This window comes from Carya illinoinensis, chromosome 8 (genome assembly GCF_018687715.1).
Source record: "Carya illinoinensis cultivar Pawnee chromosome 8, C.illinoinensisPawnee_v1, whole genome shotgun sequence".
Classification (NCBI taxonomy): Eukaryota; Viridiplantae; Streptophyta; class Magnoliopsida; order Fagales; family Juglandaceae; genus Carya; species Carya illinoinensis.
In genome coordinates, this window is record NC_056759.1 from 2467920 (window position 1) to 2484996 (window position 17077).

Here is a 17077-nt window from a genome sequence, read left to right on the forward strand (position 1 = left end):
CATTAAATAAATCTTAAATATTTATTATTATCCTTACAAATATTTCAAACCACATTACAATTATCTCTGCTTCCATTTCAGAACAAGAACTCTTGACTATTGAGTCATCTTTTTCATAATGATTGAAGAAAAGTTGATTCTCGATTTTTCAATGATACGAAATTGGAATCTCAAGTTTTTTTTAATTAAAAAATGAGTAGAAGAACACGGGCAGGTGTCGTGCAAAATAATTTGGATTTGATTGGGCATGCAATGCATGGTGCCAGGTGTCAAGATCTGGCAGCGAAGGAACAGCGGAATCTAACATCGGCCAAATGCTTGAAATCGCGTGTACTCATTGTCGGTCTTAAAGTCAATAATAAATTAATAATGATCGCGTTTTCGATAAAAACTCTAGTAAACCAGATCCCATTTATGTTGTCCAGAGTGTGCGTTTAGCGCTTCAAAGAAGTATCAAAGCGACATCATTTCACGAAAAACCAGTAAACAGAAGGGCGTTAAAGCTCAAGCGCCAGGTGATTTCTCTGTAATTTCTATTTTTAAAGATGAAGGACGAGAAATTTTTGGTTGAAAACTGATTCGTACAGCCCCCCCTTTTTTGCTCTATGCAGGCCCTGTTGTTTGATTATAGACTAATGGGTACTTTTGTACACTGGGAAGGATGATGTTTTTATATCTGACCATTCTTTTTCCTTGCACGGCGAAGCATACAGGCTTAATGTTCATTGTTCATTGGGAAAATTAAGTCCTGGTAAAAATTGGAAGATCCTGTTTTTTTTTTAATGAAAATTAGGAATTATAGAGTATGTTGTTTGATTTTGATGTGTTGCATCTGACTTTATTATTAATTGTTTCTATGAGTTAGAACACTGAGAGTGTAGATATGGGGAAAGTGTGTAAAAGACATTAAATTGTTTTCTTTGTCAGTATAACACAAAAACCTCCATAAAACTAGATAATGGTAGAAATCCAAGCTATTGTTATTTATCATATTTTTTTCTGGCCTGCAAGCTCTTCATTGATATGAGATAAAATTCATTTTGTTTGCATCTAAGTGAAAATTTCTTCTTCATAAATGTTTCCAATTTCTAATGCATGGAATTTTCGATTTTCTGAAATTATCATCGTTTTTTCTTCCCGCATGTCATTCATTGTCCATGTCTTTCTCTTAACTGCATCTGAGGACTGACAAAATAAATTTTAAGTTGTTTGTCAAGTAGGAAAAGGGCTTGTTTTCCAGCTAAACCTTGGGATTTGGGATAATTTGCAGGGTTAGTATGTGCAGTGAGAATCAGTCATCAATAAATGCTAAGGTTTCTCATAATGTATCGACTAGTTTCATCTTTATGTCAGTTGGAAACAAGGAGATTGCCATGGCTTATGGGCATGCTGTTTGCTGTTATTATAGTGTTCCAATATTTTCAGCCTCCAAGTGGTAATGTTCTGTGGTCTTTATATTCTGCTGGTAAGGCTTCAGCAGTTGGAAATAGTAGCTTCCAGGATGAAAATCCATCATCTAAACCTGAGATGATTGGTAACATGACACTTTGGAACAGTTCAAACTCCACCAGTACACATGTTATTAATGAGAGAACTACTAATATTGGAATGCCTGAAGTAACAGATAATAGGAACGGTGTTGTATCAGAGGAAAATGGAGATGAAAACAAATATTTAGGATTAGATGAGAATAACGGTGCTAATAAGGGGCCTTCATCTGGGAATGTGGAAATGGTAAACAGAAACTCAACAATTTTTAATGTATCTGCACCAGAGGAGGCTAAAGAACCTAAGCAAAGCTTTTATCAAAAGAACAATACGGCAGATGGTCATTTTTCTGTAGGTAATGTTGGAAACAGAACTAATAGTTCTGTACCAGAACACATTGGAAGCTCAGGTGATCGTTTTGCAACCACTTCACCTGCAATACCATCTACAAATTCATTGCCCAATGAAGTTTCTCCCACCAGCATGGATACAGATCTTAGACCACCTTTTGTCGAGTCCAATTCATCCTTATCTGAGAAAAATGGAACTACCACTTCTGAAAGTAATAAGAATTCTGGGCAATTGCAAAGTGGCCACACCTCATCAGGAAATAATTCTTCTAGGATCCCCAAGGCGACCAAGGGGCATGATACACCAACCTCTGCGGTAATTACAATATCTGAGATGAACGAGTTGCTGCTTCGAAGCCATGCTTCATACCAGTCAATGGTATGCGTTGAACTTTCGCTTAAAATTATGTTACAGGGTATTTTCTGTGTTTCCAGTCATTATATTAGGAGGGATTGGATTCTTTTTGAACAAATTGCTTCAGCCTTTTTACTTATTTTTCTATTTTGTTTGCAGGCACCAAAATGGTCTTCCCGCATTGACCAAGAATTGCTGTATGCAAAATCACTGATCAAGAATACAACCATCATAAAAAATGATCCAAAACTTTATGGTCCTCTCTACAGGAATGTTTCCATATTCAAAAGGCAAGCTAATCATGTATTTTGAATACTAAGTTATTTCTTATGATGATTTTACATAAAAACCTTTGTGCTTTAAGGTGTTATTTACCTGTCAAACTTTCTCTGTGATTAAAACATGAGATTCTCTACATGAGCAGGCAACATTCAAGTTAGGGTCACCCCCTCCCCCCCTTCTCTTTTGATCCCCTCCCTGCTCTACCTTCACAAAGTGGCCAGGCTGATAAAAGAATTGTTGGTTGTCCTTTTTTGGGGCTGTATGGACTTTGTGTGAGAGTGGTGGCTTTCTCTAGAATACTGATGAGATAAGTTTTAAGTTATGTTTCTGTTCATCAGTATTTTTGAGAATTTATCTGAATTGTGTTGGCTTGGACAAACTGGGGATAAGAAAGATTCACACAAAATAAATCAGGATGACGTGGTGCACTAGTCGGCATGGATGCTATTACTTACAACAAAGATTTGTATCATTGGTCTGTCAAATTCTCTGAATGTTCTCCTTTTCCTTCTCTTGTTTTGCAAAATTTGAAATGTAAGACCTACCTCAATCCCACCTGTCATTACCACCCAAGTTCAGACCTTGGGGAGGTGTCTTGCTTGTTCCACATTTAGAAGAAAATCCTTGTTTACATGTCTCATATTTGTGATTCATTGTTACTGTATTTCTTTGTAAGATGAGTGCAAGCTGAATACCTGCAACCTTACACACAAAGGGTATTTAGTGATACTCGAGTGCATTGCAACTCCATTAATTTATGATTTATCCACCAAAATCGCAGGAGCTATGAGTTAATGGAAGGCACCCTCAAAGTATATATTTATAGGGAAGGGAAAAAACCCATCTTCCACGAGCCACCACTCAAGGGAATATATGCATCGGAGGGATGGTTCATGAAGCTGATGAAAGCTAGCAAACAATTTGTGACGAAAAACCCTAGGAAGGCCCATCTGTTTTACTTACCCTTCAGCTCTAGAATGTTGGAGATGGCATTATATGTTCCTAATTCACACAGCCGTAAGAACCTTATACAGTATTTGAAGAACTACTTGGACATGATTGCCGCAAAGCATCCTTTCTGGAACAGAACTGGAGGAGCAGATCATTTTCTTGTTGCTTGCCACGACTGGGTATGCTTTTCATCCTTGTTTTCAAATTATGTTCTGCAAATCGCTTGGGTTATTTAGGGCTTATTGAAAACTCAAGTGATTTCCATTTGTCTTACATAGGATTAATGAGTTATTCTTTGTTAGTATTTCAGATGGCCTAAATGATTCTATTTGTAGTGTGTTTGGCATCACAGCAGTGAATTTGAAGTAATGGTAGTTTTTTCTTTGACAATTATTTGTTTTGATGAACTTATGAGCTATGGTCACTTTTCTTTCTTGTCCAGTACATAATTTATTTTTCTGATAAATAGTCTGCTGACTGGAGTATAATAAATTTGCTCAACCATTTTCTGGAATATAGAATATAACTTTTTTTTTTTGATAAATTGGAATATAGAATATAACTTGGAGTTCTTTTTGTGACAAATTGAATAATTCCATCTTTAATGTGCCATTCAATACCTGAATTTCGGATCATTATACAATCCAGTCTCATTAGATTGATATATTGTTTTAACGAAAGATCGATTCCTCAGGCCCTAGATGAAACAAATAAACATATGGCTAAGTGCATAAGAGCCCTCTGCAATGCTGACATGGAGGGTTTTGTTCTTGGTAAGGATGTATCTCTTCCAGAAACATTAGTGCTCTCCCCTCAGAATCTACTGAGGGCACTCGGAGGAAAACCTCCTTCCCAGAGGTCAATCCTTGCTTTCTTTGCAGGAAGCATGCATGGTTATCTACGGCCAATCCTGTTGCAGCACTGGGAAAATAAAGATCCTGACATGAAAATCTTCGGCCGATTGCCCAAGGCCAAGGGCAATAAGAACTATATTCAATACATGAAGAGCAGCAAGTATTGTATATGTGCAAAAGGTTATGAGGTCAACAGCCCACGAGTGGTGGAGGCCATATTTTACGAGTGTGTTCCAGTGATCATATCTGACAATTTTGTTCCACCCTTTTTTGAAGTTTTGAACTGGGAATCCTTTGCCGTTTTTGTCTTGGAGAGGGATATTCCAAATTTGAAGAGTATACTCCTTTCAATCCCAGCGAAGAGGTATCTTCTGCTGCAGATGGGAGTGAAAAAGGTACAACAGCATTTCCTTTGGCATGCTAAGCCTATGAAGTATGATATATTTCATATGATTCTACACTCCATTTGGTACAATAGGCTTCACCAAATAAGTAGCTGAAAACTAAGAAAGACCCCTTCTGGGTAAGTGGCAATGGAGTAGACATGTAGAATATCAGAAATTCTTTTACGATGATACTTGGCACTTAGCACCTTTTTTTTTTTTTTTTTGTTTAGCAAATAAATGTAGAGAACAATATTCATTTATTAATTCCCCCCACCCCCCAAAAAAATTCCTTTTATCTATTTAATGTACAATATTCTTTTGTTGCAACTCTCTGATGACAAGTAGAATTTGTGTGCTCGTGCGTGTATATATATATATATATATCATTGTCAGAATTTCCTTAGTTCCCTGCAAATGATTTTTGCCAAACTCTCAAATCCTGCTAAAGCTTAGGAAGACCACTTCCTTATATAGATTCTTACAATTAAATCCAATAAAGAAAAAGAAAAGGTGTGTTCCACCTATAGCCTGTAGCTCCAATAACCCTCTCTTTCTCCAATATGCTTTTATCCTCATAAATTTATCCAGTTTCCAGATTCAGTACGTCTAGCCCTTCAAGGTGTGAACCATGTTAACGTTGAAAAACCAGAGTTTTGGACAAAACTTCATGGATTGATATTTCAAGTTAGTGATCCAGAATTGTTTGTCATTGCTGATGAGATTGACAGATTATTTGGACGGAACCACTGAAACTTACGTCTAGTGAAAGGGTGGTCCACGTCCTTTAACGGACTTGAACGCTGTTCCTTGGTTTATTCCACGGCAACCCTTCTTATTATCTTCTCAACAAGGGCTTAGACAATCCTATTCACTCCAATTCATAATTGATATATATATACACTAGGTCAAAGTAATGTGCAAAACACGTTTGTCTAGTTAGATTAAATGTGATTTTCACGGTATTATTTTGTAATTTTTAAATTGTAAAATTTAAATAATATACTTTTTTGATACTAATAATTATTTTTACATTTCAATTACACTCTAGTTTAAATTATTTTATTGTTGGGGGTTTTGATTGTTTTATTTTATTAATAATTAATTGTAATGTTTTTATTTGATTTTTCCTAATTTTATTGTGCATTTTTACCTTGTTGGATTTCTAATTTCGGATGGGCTTTGTTCTAGTGGGGTTTTCTTTGTTTTTGGGTTAAATTTCTTCAGTTTTCGGGCCCAACCCGTGTGCCTTAAGCCCAACCCCTTTTATCCATCAAAACGACGCCGTTTTCTCTCCAGCTCTTAGTGCTTTATTTCTTCTTTCTTTCCTTCTGCTGGCGCCGCTGCTTTTTCTTTCTTCTTCTTCTTCTTCTTCCTCTGTTTCTCAGGGTTAAATTCTTTGATGGTTTGGTTCTTGACGGTTGTTTTATAATAGAATTATTTCTTAGGGTTAATTCTTTGAAACAGTTCGAAGCCAATGACCCTCTTTCTAGGATGTTATGGACATCTCCATATCTCCAGGATGTTACAGCAAGTACTGCAAGCCATTGCGCTTTCACGCTATGTGATTCTTCAACAACGTAATGCGCTAGCCTCGGGAAGTTGTATATGGATATTGCAATTACAAAGAGAGTTGTTTGCATTTACTGGATTTCGTTCGGTTAAGTTATCTCCCACGCGAACAAGAGCAGCAACGGAAGAAGGGTAGTAGACGGGACCTCCGAATTATTCCCTACGTCTTGAAGCTCCTCCGCTTGGGAATTGAGGTCAATCTAGTCAAAGAGAACAGCTTCTTACCGGTGAGATTCAAACGCGGAGTGATTAAGATGCTCGGCATAAGCCTCGACGATTTCATGGTCAGCTTCTTGATTAATTGCATCGTATTCAAGGAGGAACGCAACACCATCACCAAGCACTTCATATTATATGCTCATTTATTGTACGGTGGCTTAACTGCTGCTTAACGAAAATAATAAAACTAATGGTAAAATAACATTTTTTGTTAAAACAAAAAATTTTGTTTGATGTATACTTTTTATATATAGAAGATATATACATATATATATATATATATACTTTGCTTTAGAATTTTCAAAATTTATTGTGTATAGATATATAGACAATATGGGTATTTTAATAGCGTTTTGAATGATTTTAAAAGAGTCTAACGTGAGAAAGAAATAAAGAAAAGTGAGCATTTATTAATGATTCTACGTGCTATTACTTTAAGGGGCCCTCAACAGTATTGTCCAGCTCTTCTCTTTGGGTGTGTCTACAATTTTATTTCTTTTCTAAACATTTTTTAAATATTTTTAGATATTGAATAAATATACAAATTTACTAATAATTATTTTCTTAAACAATAAAAAAAAATTAAAATGCACTAACGATAGAGGACAAACTAACATTTTCTTTACTTTAAAAAGCATGTACATGCTTAGGTGTATACCAAATTAGATGAATCTGATCCAATAATCCATAATATTTTTTAAAAGACTTGTACAGTTGTTTAATAAAAAAGTAAGTTTCACAACAACAAAAAAATAGTAATAATAAAAGATTTTTTTAACATTTTTCATGATGAGGTTCAATTTTTTATAAAAGGATTATACATATCTTATCTATTTATAACTTGTATAAAATCATTTTTCTAATTTTAAAAATCTCAAATAAAAAAAATAGACAACAGGAAATAAATCATACAAACTTTATTATTTGTCGACCTTTCAAACGAAACACTTTGTATATATATACCCTTTCCAAATTCTCAGACCTCATTTGTTTTTGTATATGAAATAAGTTAATATAAAAGTTGAAAATTGAATAAAATATTATTATAATATATATTTTTTAATATTATTATTATTTTAAAATTTTGAAAAATTGAATTGTTTGTTTTATTTGAGAATTTGAGAATGTTGTAATAATTAAATGAGATAAATTGAGAAGTATTTAGAAGACAAAGGAGGCCTTACTCTCTTAATAATCTATAAAAAGTTGAAACATTATTAAACGCCATTATATCAAAGTAATGAGGATGATTAATTACTAATATAGTTTCTAGAAACAGAGGCGACTCATCACAACTTAAAACGCCATTAATGTTGTTGCATTCTTGTTAGTTTTTCGCCTTTTATGAAGACCCTTGTCCTAAGTTCTGTCCAAGCATTTTTATAAAATCATTGGTATATATATAAATCAAAGACAATCACATTTTATCCCTCTAGATTCCTTGTGTCGGTTTAACGAGAACCCATTGAACAGAGGACTGAGAAGAGCCTGGAAGTAAACCAAAGTCAGGTACCTATATTGAATTTCTTTCTCAAAGGGTAAATAACGCAAAGGGAAGAAGACTCTGTTTGGTTTGCGAGAAAGCATGAGGTAAAGGAAAAAAGAAAGCTTGGTGTCTAATCTTACAACTAGAACTCTTGAGGAATACCCAGTTGATAAATACATGCGTTGGAGTTCACGTTAATTTTTTAGTGGGAAATTAAGCTCTGGTGGATATTTGAAGATCCTGAATTGCCCGTTGTTTTGTTTTTCTTTCGGCGATTAGGAAGCATAAGCGTGGTTGTTTGATTGTTGATATGCGGGGATTCATGCAAGTTGGATGTCAAAATGTTATGTTGTAAGCTAGTTGGCTGACTTGACTTACTATTTTGGCAGATGAGATCTTACTTCTAACCTGTTTGGATGACGAGAAAAATAGATAAAACTAAAAACAAAGGTTAAATGCTTTCACTCTTTTGTTAGCCCAGTGTCGGCGTGACTTTCCTTCTGTGTCGAAAACTAAGTTCGGGTAGAATTTTTTTTTGTAAGAGCTTAACTATTTATTTTCCGTGGAAATAATCTCAGCAAATCTAATTATTGCAATTTGTTTATTTATTGTAAGTTATTCCTTAAGCTTGCATAAATCCAGTGGGGATTGCATGTCAGTGAAACTTCTTCCTCATTGGAGACGTTTCATATTTCTGAATGCAATGATGCTTCGAATTTTCAGTTTTCTTAAACTATGAGTGATTTTGTTAAGTTTCGTACATATAATTCCTTTCCTTCTGTTAAGTTGTTTGGCAACTGGTTTTCTTTCAGATTAAACTTGGGGATTGTGAATACTGTGCAGTGTAGATTATGATTCATCCAAAGTCAGTCAGCAACTAACTCAGCAATTTCTCAGAATGGGCCAACAACTTTTACGTTTGTGTCTGGTTGAAGCCAGGAGATTGATATGGCTTGCGGGCATGATGTTTGCCGTGATTTTCGCGTTCTACTATTTTGAATTTCCGTTTGGTTATGTTCTGCCATCTTCATTTTCTGCTGGTAAGGTCTCACTAGTTCCCAACAGTCACTCCCATTCTGGAGATTCACCGTCTAAATCTGAGGTGTTTGGTAACATGACAATTTCAATTAGTTCTAACTCCCCAAGTACATTTTCCACTCATGAGAGAGCTAATTGGACCTCCAAAGGAAGGGACAGAAACCCAGAGAATGCTTCTGTGTCGGATAGAAATGAAAGTTCACCTATGAATTCATTACCAAATGCAACTTCTTCACCAGTCGTGAATAAAAATATTAGTACACCTATTGTCAATTCTAATTTATCGACATTAGAGAGTGAGAGAACAAAAACATTTGACATTAACGAAAACTCTAGGAAATCGCAGAAACACCTCACCCCGTTGGGCAATAATTCTTCCTCGAACAGAGTTCCCAAGCTGAATAAAGGGCTTGAGATGCCAGACTCTTCAGCGGTTTCAATATCTCAGATGAATGGTTTACTGCTTCAGAATCGTGCTTCATACAAATCAATGGTATGTGTTAACCTCAGCTTTAAGTCGTGTTAAAAGGGGATTGACTCGTGTATCCAGCCTTTTCCCTTCTTTCATTTTGTTTGTAGGCACCAGGGTGGTCTGAAGTAGTTGACCGGGAACTGCTAAATGCAAAATCACTGATTGAGAAGGCACCCATCATAAAAAATAATCCAAATATTTATGCTCCTCTTTATAGGAATTTTTCCATGTTCATAAGGTAAGTTTGTCTCAGCTATTGAATATTTGTTTTTTCTTTATTGTAGCCAATAGGGTGCTGCCTAGTACTCTAAGGGTTCTGGCTGGTGGGGGTCCTGTATTCAAGTTTACTCTATAGGGCTGGGTCCAAAGGACCTGCTCCATCTTCCAAATCCCCTCGATTCCTTCCCTCTATTCTCACAATGTGATCACATTGCTGAAGTAATTTTTTGTTACTTATAATAGGTGTATGAGTTGCGGAAAAGATTGCTAGAATTTAGTAAAGTGCCATTTATTTATGGTCATGCATTTCTTCTGCACTCTGGAATCATTATGAAATTAGTGCAATCTTTCTTGATATTAATCAGTGTTGCAAATCTATACCCTGTTGAGCTGACTTTGTAAGCTGGAGGGTACGCATGATAGATCAGGATACAGTAGTGCGTTGATTAACATAGATGGTACTTTGTATGCTGATAGGTTTGTACCAATGGAGGAGATTCCTATACAGGGGAACGTTTCTATGGGTGTTAAATGTCAAATTCTTCCTACCTTTTCTTCTTCTGTGATCCTTCCCACAAACTTTTGGCTTATCAAGGTTTTAATGTAAGCCTACTCTCAACCCCTCCCTGTTGTTACCACCTAAGCAAAGGCATTGAGCCTATGTTTTTCTAATTCCAAGTGGAAAGATGCCCTTGTTATCTATTTGTAAATATGCTTTCTTGGTGGGGTGGAAGTAGCTTTTGCTTTTTGATCATTCATAGCCTTCCCTTTTCTATTGAAAAACCAATTGTGGAACCATATTTCCATCGATGATGTGTAGACTCTTTTGTAGCTTTAATCTATCATGCAAACAAATTATCTATTGTTGCTCAAGCAATTTTCCATCTGGATTTATTTATATAATTCAAATTTGCAGGAGCTATGAGTTAATGGAAGAAACTCTCAAAGTATACGTTTACAGGGAAGGAGAAAAACCTGTATTACACCAGCCACGACTCAATGGAATATATGCATCTGAGGGATGGTTCATGAAGCTGCTGGAAGCCAACAAAAAATTTCTTACAAGAAACCCTAGGAAAGCCCATCTGTTTTACTTACCCTTCAGCTCACTAATGTTGGAGGAGACATTATATATAGCTAATTCACACAGCTTTGACAACCTCAAACAGTATTTGAAGAACTACTTGAACTTGATTACGGCGAAATATCCTTTCTGGAACAGAACTGGGGGAGCAGATCATTTTCTCGTTGCTTGCCATGACTGGGTATGCTTTTCAAGCTTCCTTTCCACTTATGTTTTGTGAAGCTTATTGGCTGAATTCATAGAAAGTCAGTTACTTTCATTTTGCTCAACATTATGTAAATTAGTTTTTTTTATCCTTTTTTTAATATATGAAATGATATAAAATGCATCCGTTAGTAATGTGAAAAGCATCATATCCATGATTTTGAATATCACTCTCAACATCCATAATGAGTGGTTCAATTGCTAGTTTTACTTGTCCCTTAATATATGCTCCGTCCACAAACTATTTAAACTTTTAGTTTTGGTTCCTGGCTTGAAGTTTTGGATCCTCACCAGTCACATTGTTCTGTTCTAATAGAAGTCTCTTCTTCAGGCCCCAACTGAAACAAACCAACTTATGGCTAATTGCATAAGAGCTCTCTGCAATGCTGATGTCAAAGGAGGTTTTGTTTTAGGGAAGGATGTGTCTCTTCCAGAGACATTAGTACGCTCGTTCCGGAGTCCACTCAGGGATCTTGGAGGCAAACCTCCTTCCCAGAGGTCAATTCTTGCTTTCTTTGCAGGAAGCATGCATGGATACGTACGGCCAATTCTGTTACAGCACTGGGAAAACAAAGATCCTAACATGAAAATCTTTGGTCGAATGCCCAAATCCAAGGGCAATAAGAACTATATCCGACATATGAAGAACAGCAAGTATTGTATATGTGCAAAAGGTTATGAAGTCAACAGTCCACGCGTCGTAGAGGCCATATTTTATGAGTGTGTCCCTGTGATTATATCTGACAATTTTGTGCCCCCATTTTTTGAAGTTTTGAACTGGGAATCTTTTGCTGTTTTTATCTTGGAGAAGGATATTCCAAATTTGAAGAGTATACTCCTTTCGATCCCAGAGAAGAGGTATCTCGAGATGCAAATGGGGGTGAAAAAGGTACAAAAGCATTTTCTTTGGCATGCTAAGCCTGAGAAATATGATATCTTTCATCTGATTCTCCACTCTATTTGGTACAACAGACTTCATCAAATAAGCCTCAGATGACAAAAAAACATTGCAGAGATATACATATTGTGTTTCTGTAGTCGGATTATGAGAACCCGTGCTGGGAAAAGTAAATTCGTCGATGTATATATCTTAGAACAAGAAAGTCAATTTGCTACATATATACATTTCTCACTTATCATCAGTACGTACTTGTCTCTTTTGTCCAACGGCAGAAAATTCGGTGGTAATTTCTAAGTTGTTTCAAGTTTCATTCGAACATTTCACATTCCTAATAATTTATTTTTCCAAGAGTAATGCTATATATATAAATATATATATTTTCTAATCCAAGGGTTATGAACAATACTACATGAGCAAACTTTTAGATGTATTCTTCACAGCTTTCCATTCATCTTTTTCGTGGAACTCGATTGGAGTTTTGCAAAAGTATGAGTATCATGTCAATTAATAACAAAAAGAAAAAGAAAGAAGAATGACATCTAATGGTACTTTTCCTGTAATTTCTTGGTGTTTCATCCACAATATATGTATATATATATACATATATTGTGGATGAATATAACAGTATATTCATCCATATATTGTGGATGAAGATTAAGTCTCCAAAAACAAACAATATATGTATATATATATATATATATATATATATGAATTTGTTGAATTTTTTTGAGGTGGGTAAGAAGAATAATGATAGCTTCGACTAGGTCGGCATGGAATTTGATTCGAGTTAGAATGCCAAAAATTTGAATGGATGAAGTGGGTTTGGACTTTGGAATAAGTGGATTCCAAAATTTTTTTTATCATACATGTGGAAAGCAATTTTAACTGCTTGAACGTCGACTAACAAGTTTGAAAAATTGGAATCCCTCTAGTTTCATGTGCGACTGTTGTGTTGAGGGTCACATTGAAGACTTGGACCATGTTTTGAGTGGTGGGGAGTTTGCGAGAGAAGTATGGAAGAAAGTGTCAACTAAGATTGGGGTTCCTTTTTTGCCACAGCAACATTGGCGTGAGAGAGTGCAAGTATGGCTAAACCAGGTAATTGCAACTTGGGGATTCTGGTGGGTTTAATCCCCACAATTGTGATTTGGACATAGTGGAGGAGGCGTTGTCTTGCTTGGATGGAGGGTAAAGCTGAGAGCCTGGGAGTTGTTTGGAGTTCTATCAAGCATTGGGTCCAGCTGCTGGCTGGTAATATTACTAAAGTGAATAAATTGACTTCGTCGAATGTGCGGGTCCTTAAACATTTAGATATTCAGATCATGGAGCATAGACGCATTTCAACAGAAGTAGTTCGATAGTCCAAACTGAGTCTGGGTAGGTTTAAATTAAATTTGGACTGTAGTAGTTTGGGTAACTCAGGTAGTGGTGGTGTGAGTGGTGTTCTTAGGGATAATGTGGGTACGCTTGTTTTTGCTTTCTCTAAATTCATTGGCAATTGTTCTATAATTGAGGCTGAACTGCAGGCAATTTTAGAAGGCTTGTTTGTTTGTAAGCAGTTGGGTTTCTTCACAGTTGATATTGAATATGATTCTTTGGTATTAGTATCCTGAATTTTAATTGAATGTGATTCTTTGGTAGTGGTATCTTGGATTCTAGCTAAAGGGTGTACAGTTCGGTATCTTTTGAATTTTTTGGAGAAATTGTTGATTCTTTTAGATGAGTTTGATTTCTCTATTCATCATTGTTTTAAAGAAGGTAATAAAGTTGTTGATTTTTTGGTGTGAAGTGGTGCGCTGGGGCTGAATAAATTGTTTAGGGATGATGGTCAATTTCCACGCACTACAACAAAAAGGCCCTTTACCAGCTATCATAAAATCGATACAAATGAATTTGATGCAAGTGTGCATTTTTTACATCGACCCAAAATTCGCAGCGGCTCTCTAAATTTGATCCCAACCAATTTCGTTAAGAGGGGTGTTGCGTCGCAATATTGCCTTTGTTATGACGACTTTGTGCATCGCTACTTAACAAAAATAAAAACCACGCAAGTGATTTTCGTCGGGTTCAGGATAAGGGCGCCAAGCAAAAGAAAAGATGATATTTTCCCCATGTTTCGACATGCGAGGACCCATCTGCGTAAGAGACCCATTTCAGCAACAGACTCCGGCCACCTTCATTGCATGCAATCGGCTTTCCGTTCCCACTGTTCTCTCACGGCGCCAACTCCGTCGTGAGAGCAACCGTCCTATTTTGTTGATCAGCTAACAATCGGCCTTGTCTCGCGGCAACCCTAGTGGTCACACGGCCGGCTCTCTACGTGAAATCTCCACCTATCGGTACCCTCCATTTCTAGCTTCCCTTACAAATTGAAGCTCCGTCCCTCGATTTCAACAAATTTCTCTGATTTTGGGCAGAATAATATGGCAACCCGAGGCTCCAGGTACTTTCAGTAGTTGCGATTGCTCTGTATCTTCCCCCCCTTCATGAGTTTGTTGCATTACAAAAGTAGTGGTGCCTTTTTTCAGGCAGGTAGTTTGATCAATTGTTTTCCAAAAATGAATCTGCTGTCTAGTTGCTCTGGTTTGCGGTTTAATGTTGTTGTTCTATCTCTTGTGTTTGAGCTGCTCACTCAGAGTGTATGAATCTGTTATATATATATATATCTATTTTTTTTGAGATATTGGAGTGTATTAGATAATTTAAATATACACTATATTGCAATATATATATATATGCTGAATTAGAAGCCCCTAATTCTATTACTTACGGCCCTGTCTATCAATCCTTTTGTAGTATCTTGTAAATTCCATTAACATGACATCATGAAAGTGCTGCCATTAACCATGTTGGGTATATGAATTGGGGATGTTCAAGTGCACAAATTTGCAAGAATTCCGAATTTTGTATCTGCCCTCCAATATTTGAACCACCTTGATGATGTTTTCTAGGTTCTGTTATGCTGCTCAAAATAAATCTTCCTAAACATAGTGTTGAGTTGTGGATTTTACTGAAAGCCAAAGTAAAAGAAGCCGTGTGACAAATTATATGAAAAATTTCCTTGTACAATGTCACTGGGTGTCCTCATGAATTTTTTGGGTATGTTTACTGGTCTACTTATATCAGTTAGTAAGGAAAAGGAAAAATATCTACTTTAATTTTTTGACTAGAGTCTAAACGTCCACAGCGAAGACCTTATATATGAATATGCTTGTGAGTATCACACCTCAACTATACACAAAACTGGAGCCACTTCCCGTTATCTCAAGATATGGGATAGAAAGTGTTATAAATAAGACTTATTGAAATTTATGAAAACCCCATTTCATTTGACATACTAAACACATATATGTTTCCTCGGAAAGGCCAGATATGCATAATGAGGTTAAAAAATGGTGACCAATCTGCTGTGTACAGTAATAGCTGACAAGAGTCAATTTTTTTCCCCCTTTTTTTGGAAATTCCAATCCATCGTGTGTATGCTACGAAAAACCATATAACTATTGTCTACCATTTTCCTGTTAAATATGTGGTTGGGAATGCAAATTTCTGTGTATGATGATCCATACCTTAAAGGGTTATGCAAAGTTACTTTTATTACCTTTTGCTTTAAACGCTTTAAGCAACATCCCTACCATGCACTCTTTCTATTTTTTCCCTGCTTTGATCATTCCTTTTTAAATATTTTCTTAAAGATTATATGCAACATGCATGTTCATTTAATGCCTTTCCATCATTCTCTTCTTTGGAAACCATTGTAAAATTTCAGTAGCTGGGCACAAAATTTTCCACCATGAGCTTAAAGTTAATGCATAAAACATCTCACTTCCCGTTTGCCCAAGAAGAGTTTATTTTGCATCTAGTAATTTGCAATCCTTGCTAAAATGAAGCAAAACAGATTCACATATTTTATTGGGATTTTTAATGTCTGCTTCAATATATCGATTTACTTCCTTTGCGATTCTTCATCAATGATCAAGAGTAAACCTGTATATGAAGTTCTTAGAGATTTTATAACTTTGTGTCGATGAGCTTGTTCAATACATATCTGATGGCAGTTAGCAATTGTTTTAAAAATATCATATACCTTAGCCTTAATGATCATCAATAATACTGAAAGCTAGTTGGACAGGTAATTGTTGGCTGTATTGAAACTGTATCACTTACTCGATTTGATAATGAAATGGGAGACTCATTTATCAAAATATAAAATAAAATCTCTAAGACTCTGTCTATGTGAAAATTGACAAAAAATTTAGATGAGGTCACTCCTTACGGTCGATATTATGGTGCAACCATTATTTGGCAGACTGTTTTGTTTTTTTTATTATTTTCCCATATCTTCTAGCTAAGATACGTGCATGATCCCGATTTGTTGGTCACGAGTTTAAGTATGATCTAATCATATATTTTTACAATTTCAGGTGCATCAATTGTGGTCGATCCTTACCTTATATTATGGACGCTAATAGCATGATCAAGCTGGTTGTACTGTGGTAAGTGTGCTGTGAATTTTCCCTTTGTTCAGTTCTTTATAAAAATGCCATGCTTCCAACATTACTACTTTTTTTAAGCTTATGTTTGACAATATTATATGAATTGGTTGCTTGTTTAATGAGAAATATGCATACTAACACATGCCTATTGGGTTTTACTTTGCACATTCCAATTACTGCATGCATGCTTCGTTATGAGATGATTTGTACCTACCTAGCACAGTTGTACTATATATTATTTGCCTTTCATTTTTCAGTCATTTGGTACTCATCGCATGGTCTGATTCCTTTCTCTAATTAGTACGTTGAAATCTTTGACATAAACTAATGTTGTCGTATAATTATGATTTAGATGGATAAGAGTTGGATGAATTTACCTGATAGACTTCGAGCACCTGCATATGCCGAAGGGGTTAACCACTTCCTCACACTAGCACGAAGCCATGCTATGGGAAGTGACCGAATCCGGTGTCCTTGTCGGCTATGTTGTAATAATTTATTCTTGCCTTTTAGAGAGGTGGAGACTCACCTCTTCATTAAAGGGTTCAATCCTACTTACACCCAATGGATATTTCATGGGGAGGAGGAAACTCGCCCTTTGATTGACGTCGATTCCGATCTCGATCTCAGTGATGAGGATGAATACATAGATGACATGGACCATATGTTAGATGACATTTGGGCAGGGACATTCCATAATGTCCCTCAAGGTAGCCAAGGCGA

The 17077-nt window shown here is 36.0% G+C and overlaps 2 protein-coding genes across 6 annotated transcripts; both read left to right on the top strand.

Moving 5' to 3' along the window:
- The first annotated feature begins 353 nt into the window (after positions 1-353).
- Positions 354-4993, top strand: LOC122318753 (probable glycosyltransferase At5g03795). Of its 2 annotated transcripts, XM_043136349.1 has the most exons (6): positions 354-515; positions 612-751; positions 1271-2217; positions 2353-2483; positions 3257-3605; positions 4121-4993. In XM_043136349.1, exons 3-6 carry the CDS (start codon positions 1306-1308, stop codon positions 4778-4780), a joined length of 2052 nt encoding a protein of 683 aa, XP_042992283.1. In that variant the 5' UTR covers positions 354-515; positions 612-751; positions 1271-1305; the 3' UTR covers positions 4781-4993. The 2 variants fall into 2 exon arrangements, with proteins under 2 accessions (XP_042992283.1, XP_042992284.1); XM_043136350.1 differs by lacking the exon at positions 612-751 and having other exon boundaries at positions 358-515.
- Positions 4994-7803: 2810 nt separating this feature from the next.
- LOC122318755 (probable glycosyltransferase At5g03795) lies at positions 7804-12102 on the top strand. 4 transcript variants are annotated; one of them, XM_043136353.1, is made up of 5 exons: positions 7804-7963; positions 8753-9471; positions 9558-9688; positions 10586-10934; positions 11289-12102. In XM_043136353.1, exons 2-5 carry the CDS (start codon positions 8839-8841, stop codon positions 11952-11954), a joined length of 1779 nt encoding a protein of 592 aa, XP_042992287.1. In that variant the 5' UTR covers positions 7804-7963; positions 8753-8838; the 3' UTR covers positions 11955-12102. The 4 variants fall into 4 exon arrangements, with proteins under 4 accessions (XP_042992287.1, XP_042992285.1, XP_042992286.1 ...); XM_043136351.1 differs by having other exon boundaries at positions 7811-8044; positions 8784-9471; XM_043136352.1 differs by having other exon boundaries at positions 7812-8044.
- Positions 12103-17077: the final 4975 nt, after the last annotated feature.

Excerpts from the sequence above, each read along its gene's own strand:
- LOC122318753 (XM_043136349.1), top strand. The coding sequence starts at position 1,306 with ATGCTAAGGTTTCTCATAATGTATCGACTAGTTTCATCTTTATGTCAG. Across the intron at positions 2,218-2,352 it reads ATGCTTCATACCAGTCAATG|GCACCAAAATGGTCTTCCCG; the intron begins GTATGCGTTGAA and ends TTTTGTTTGCAG. Across the intron at positions 3,606-4,120 it reads TTGTTGCTTGCCACGACTGG|GCCCTAGATGAAACAAATAA; the intron begins GTATGCTTTTCA and ends TCGATTCCTCAG.
- LOC122318755 (XM_043136351.1), top strand. Across the intron at positions 9,472-9,557 it reads GTGCTTCATACAAATCAATG|GCACCAGGGTGGTCTGAAGT; the intron begins GTATGTGTTAAC and ends TTTTGTTTGTAG. Across the intron at positions 9,689-10,585 it reads AATTTTTCCATGTTCATAAG|GAGCTATGAGTTAATGGAAG; the intron begins GTAAGTTTGTCT and ends TCAAATTTGCAG.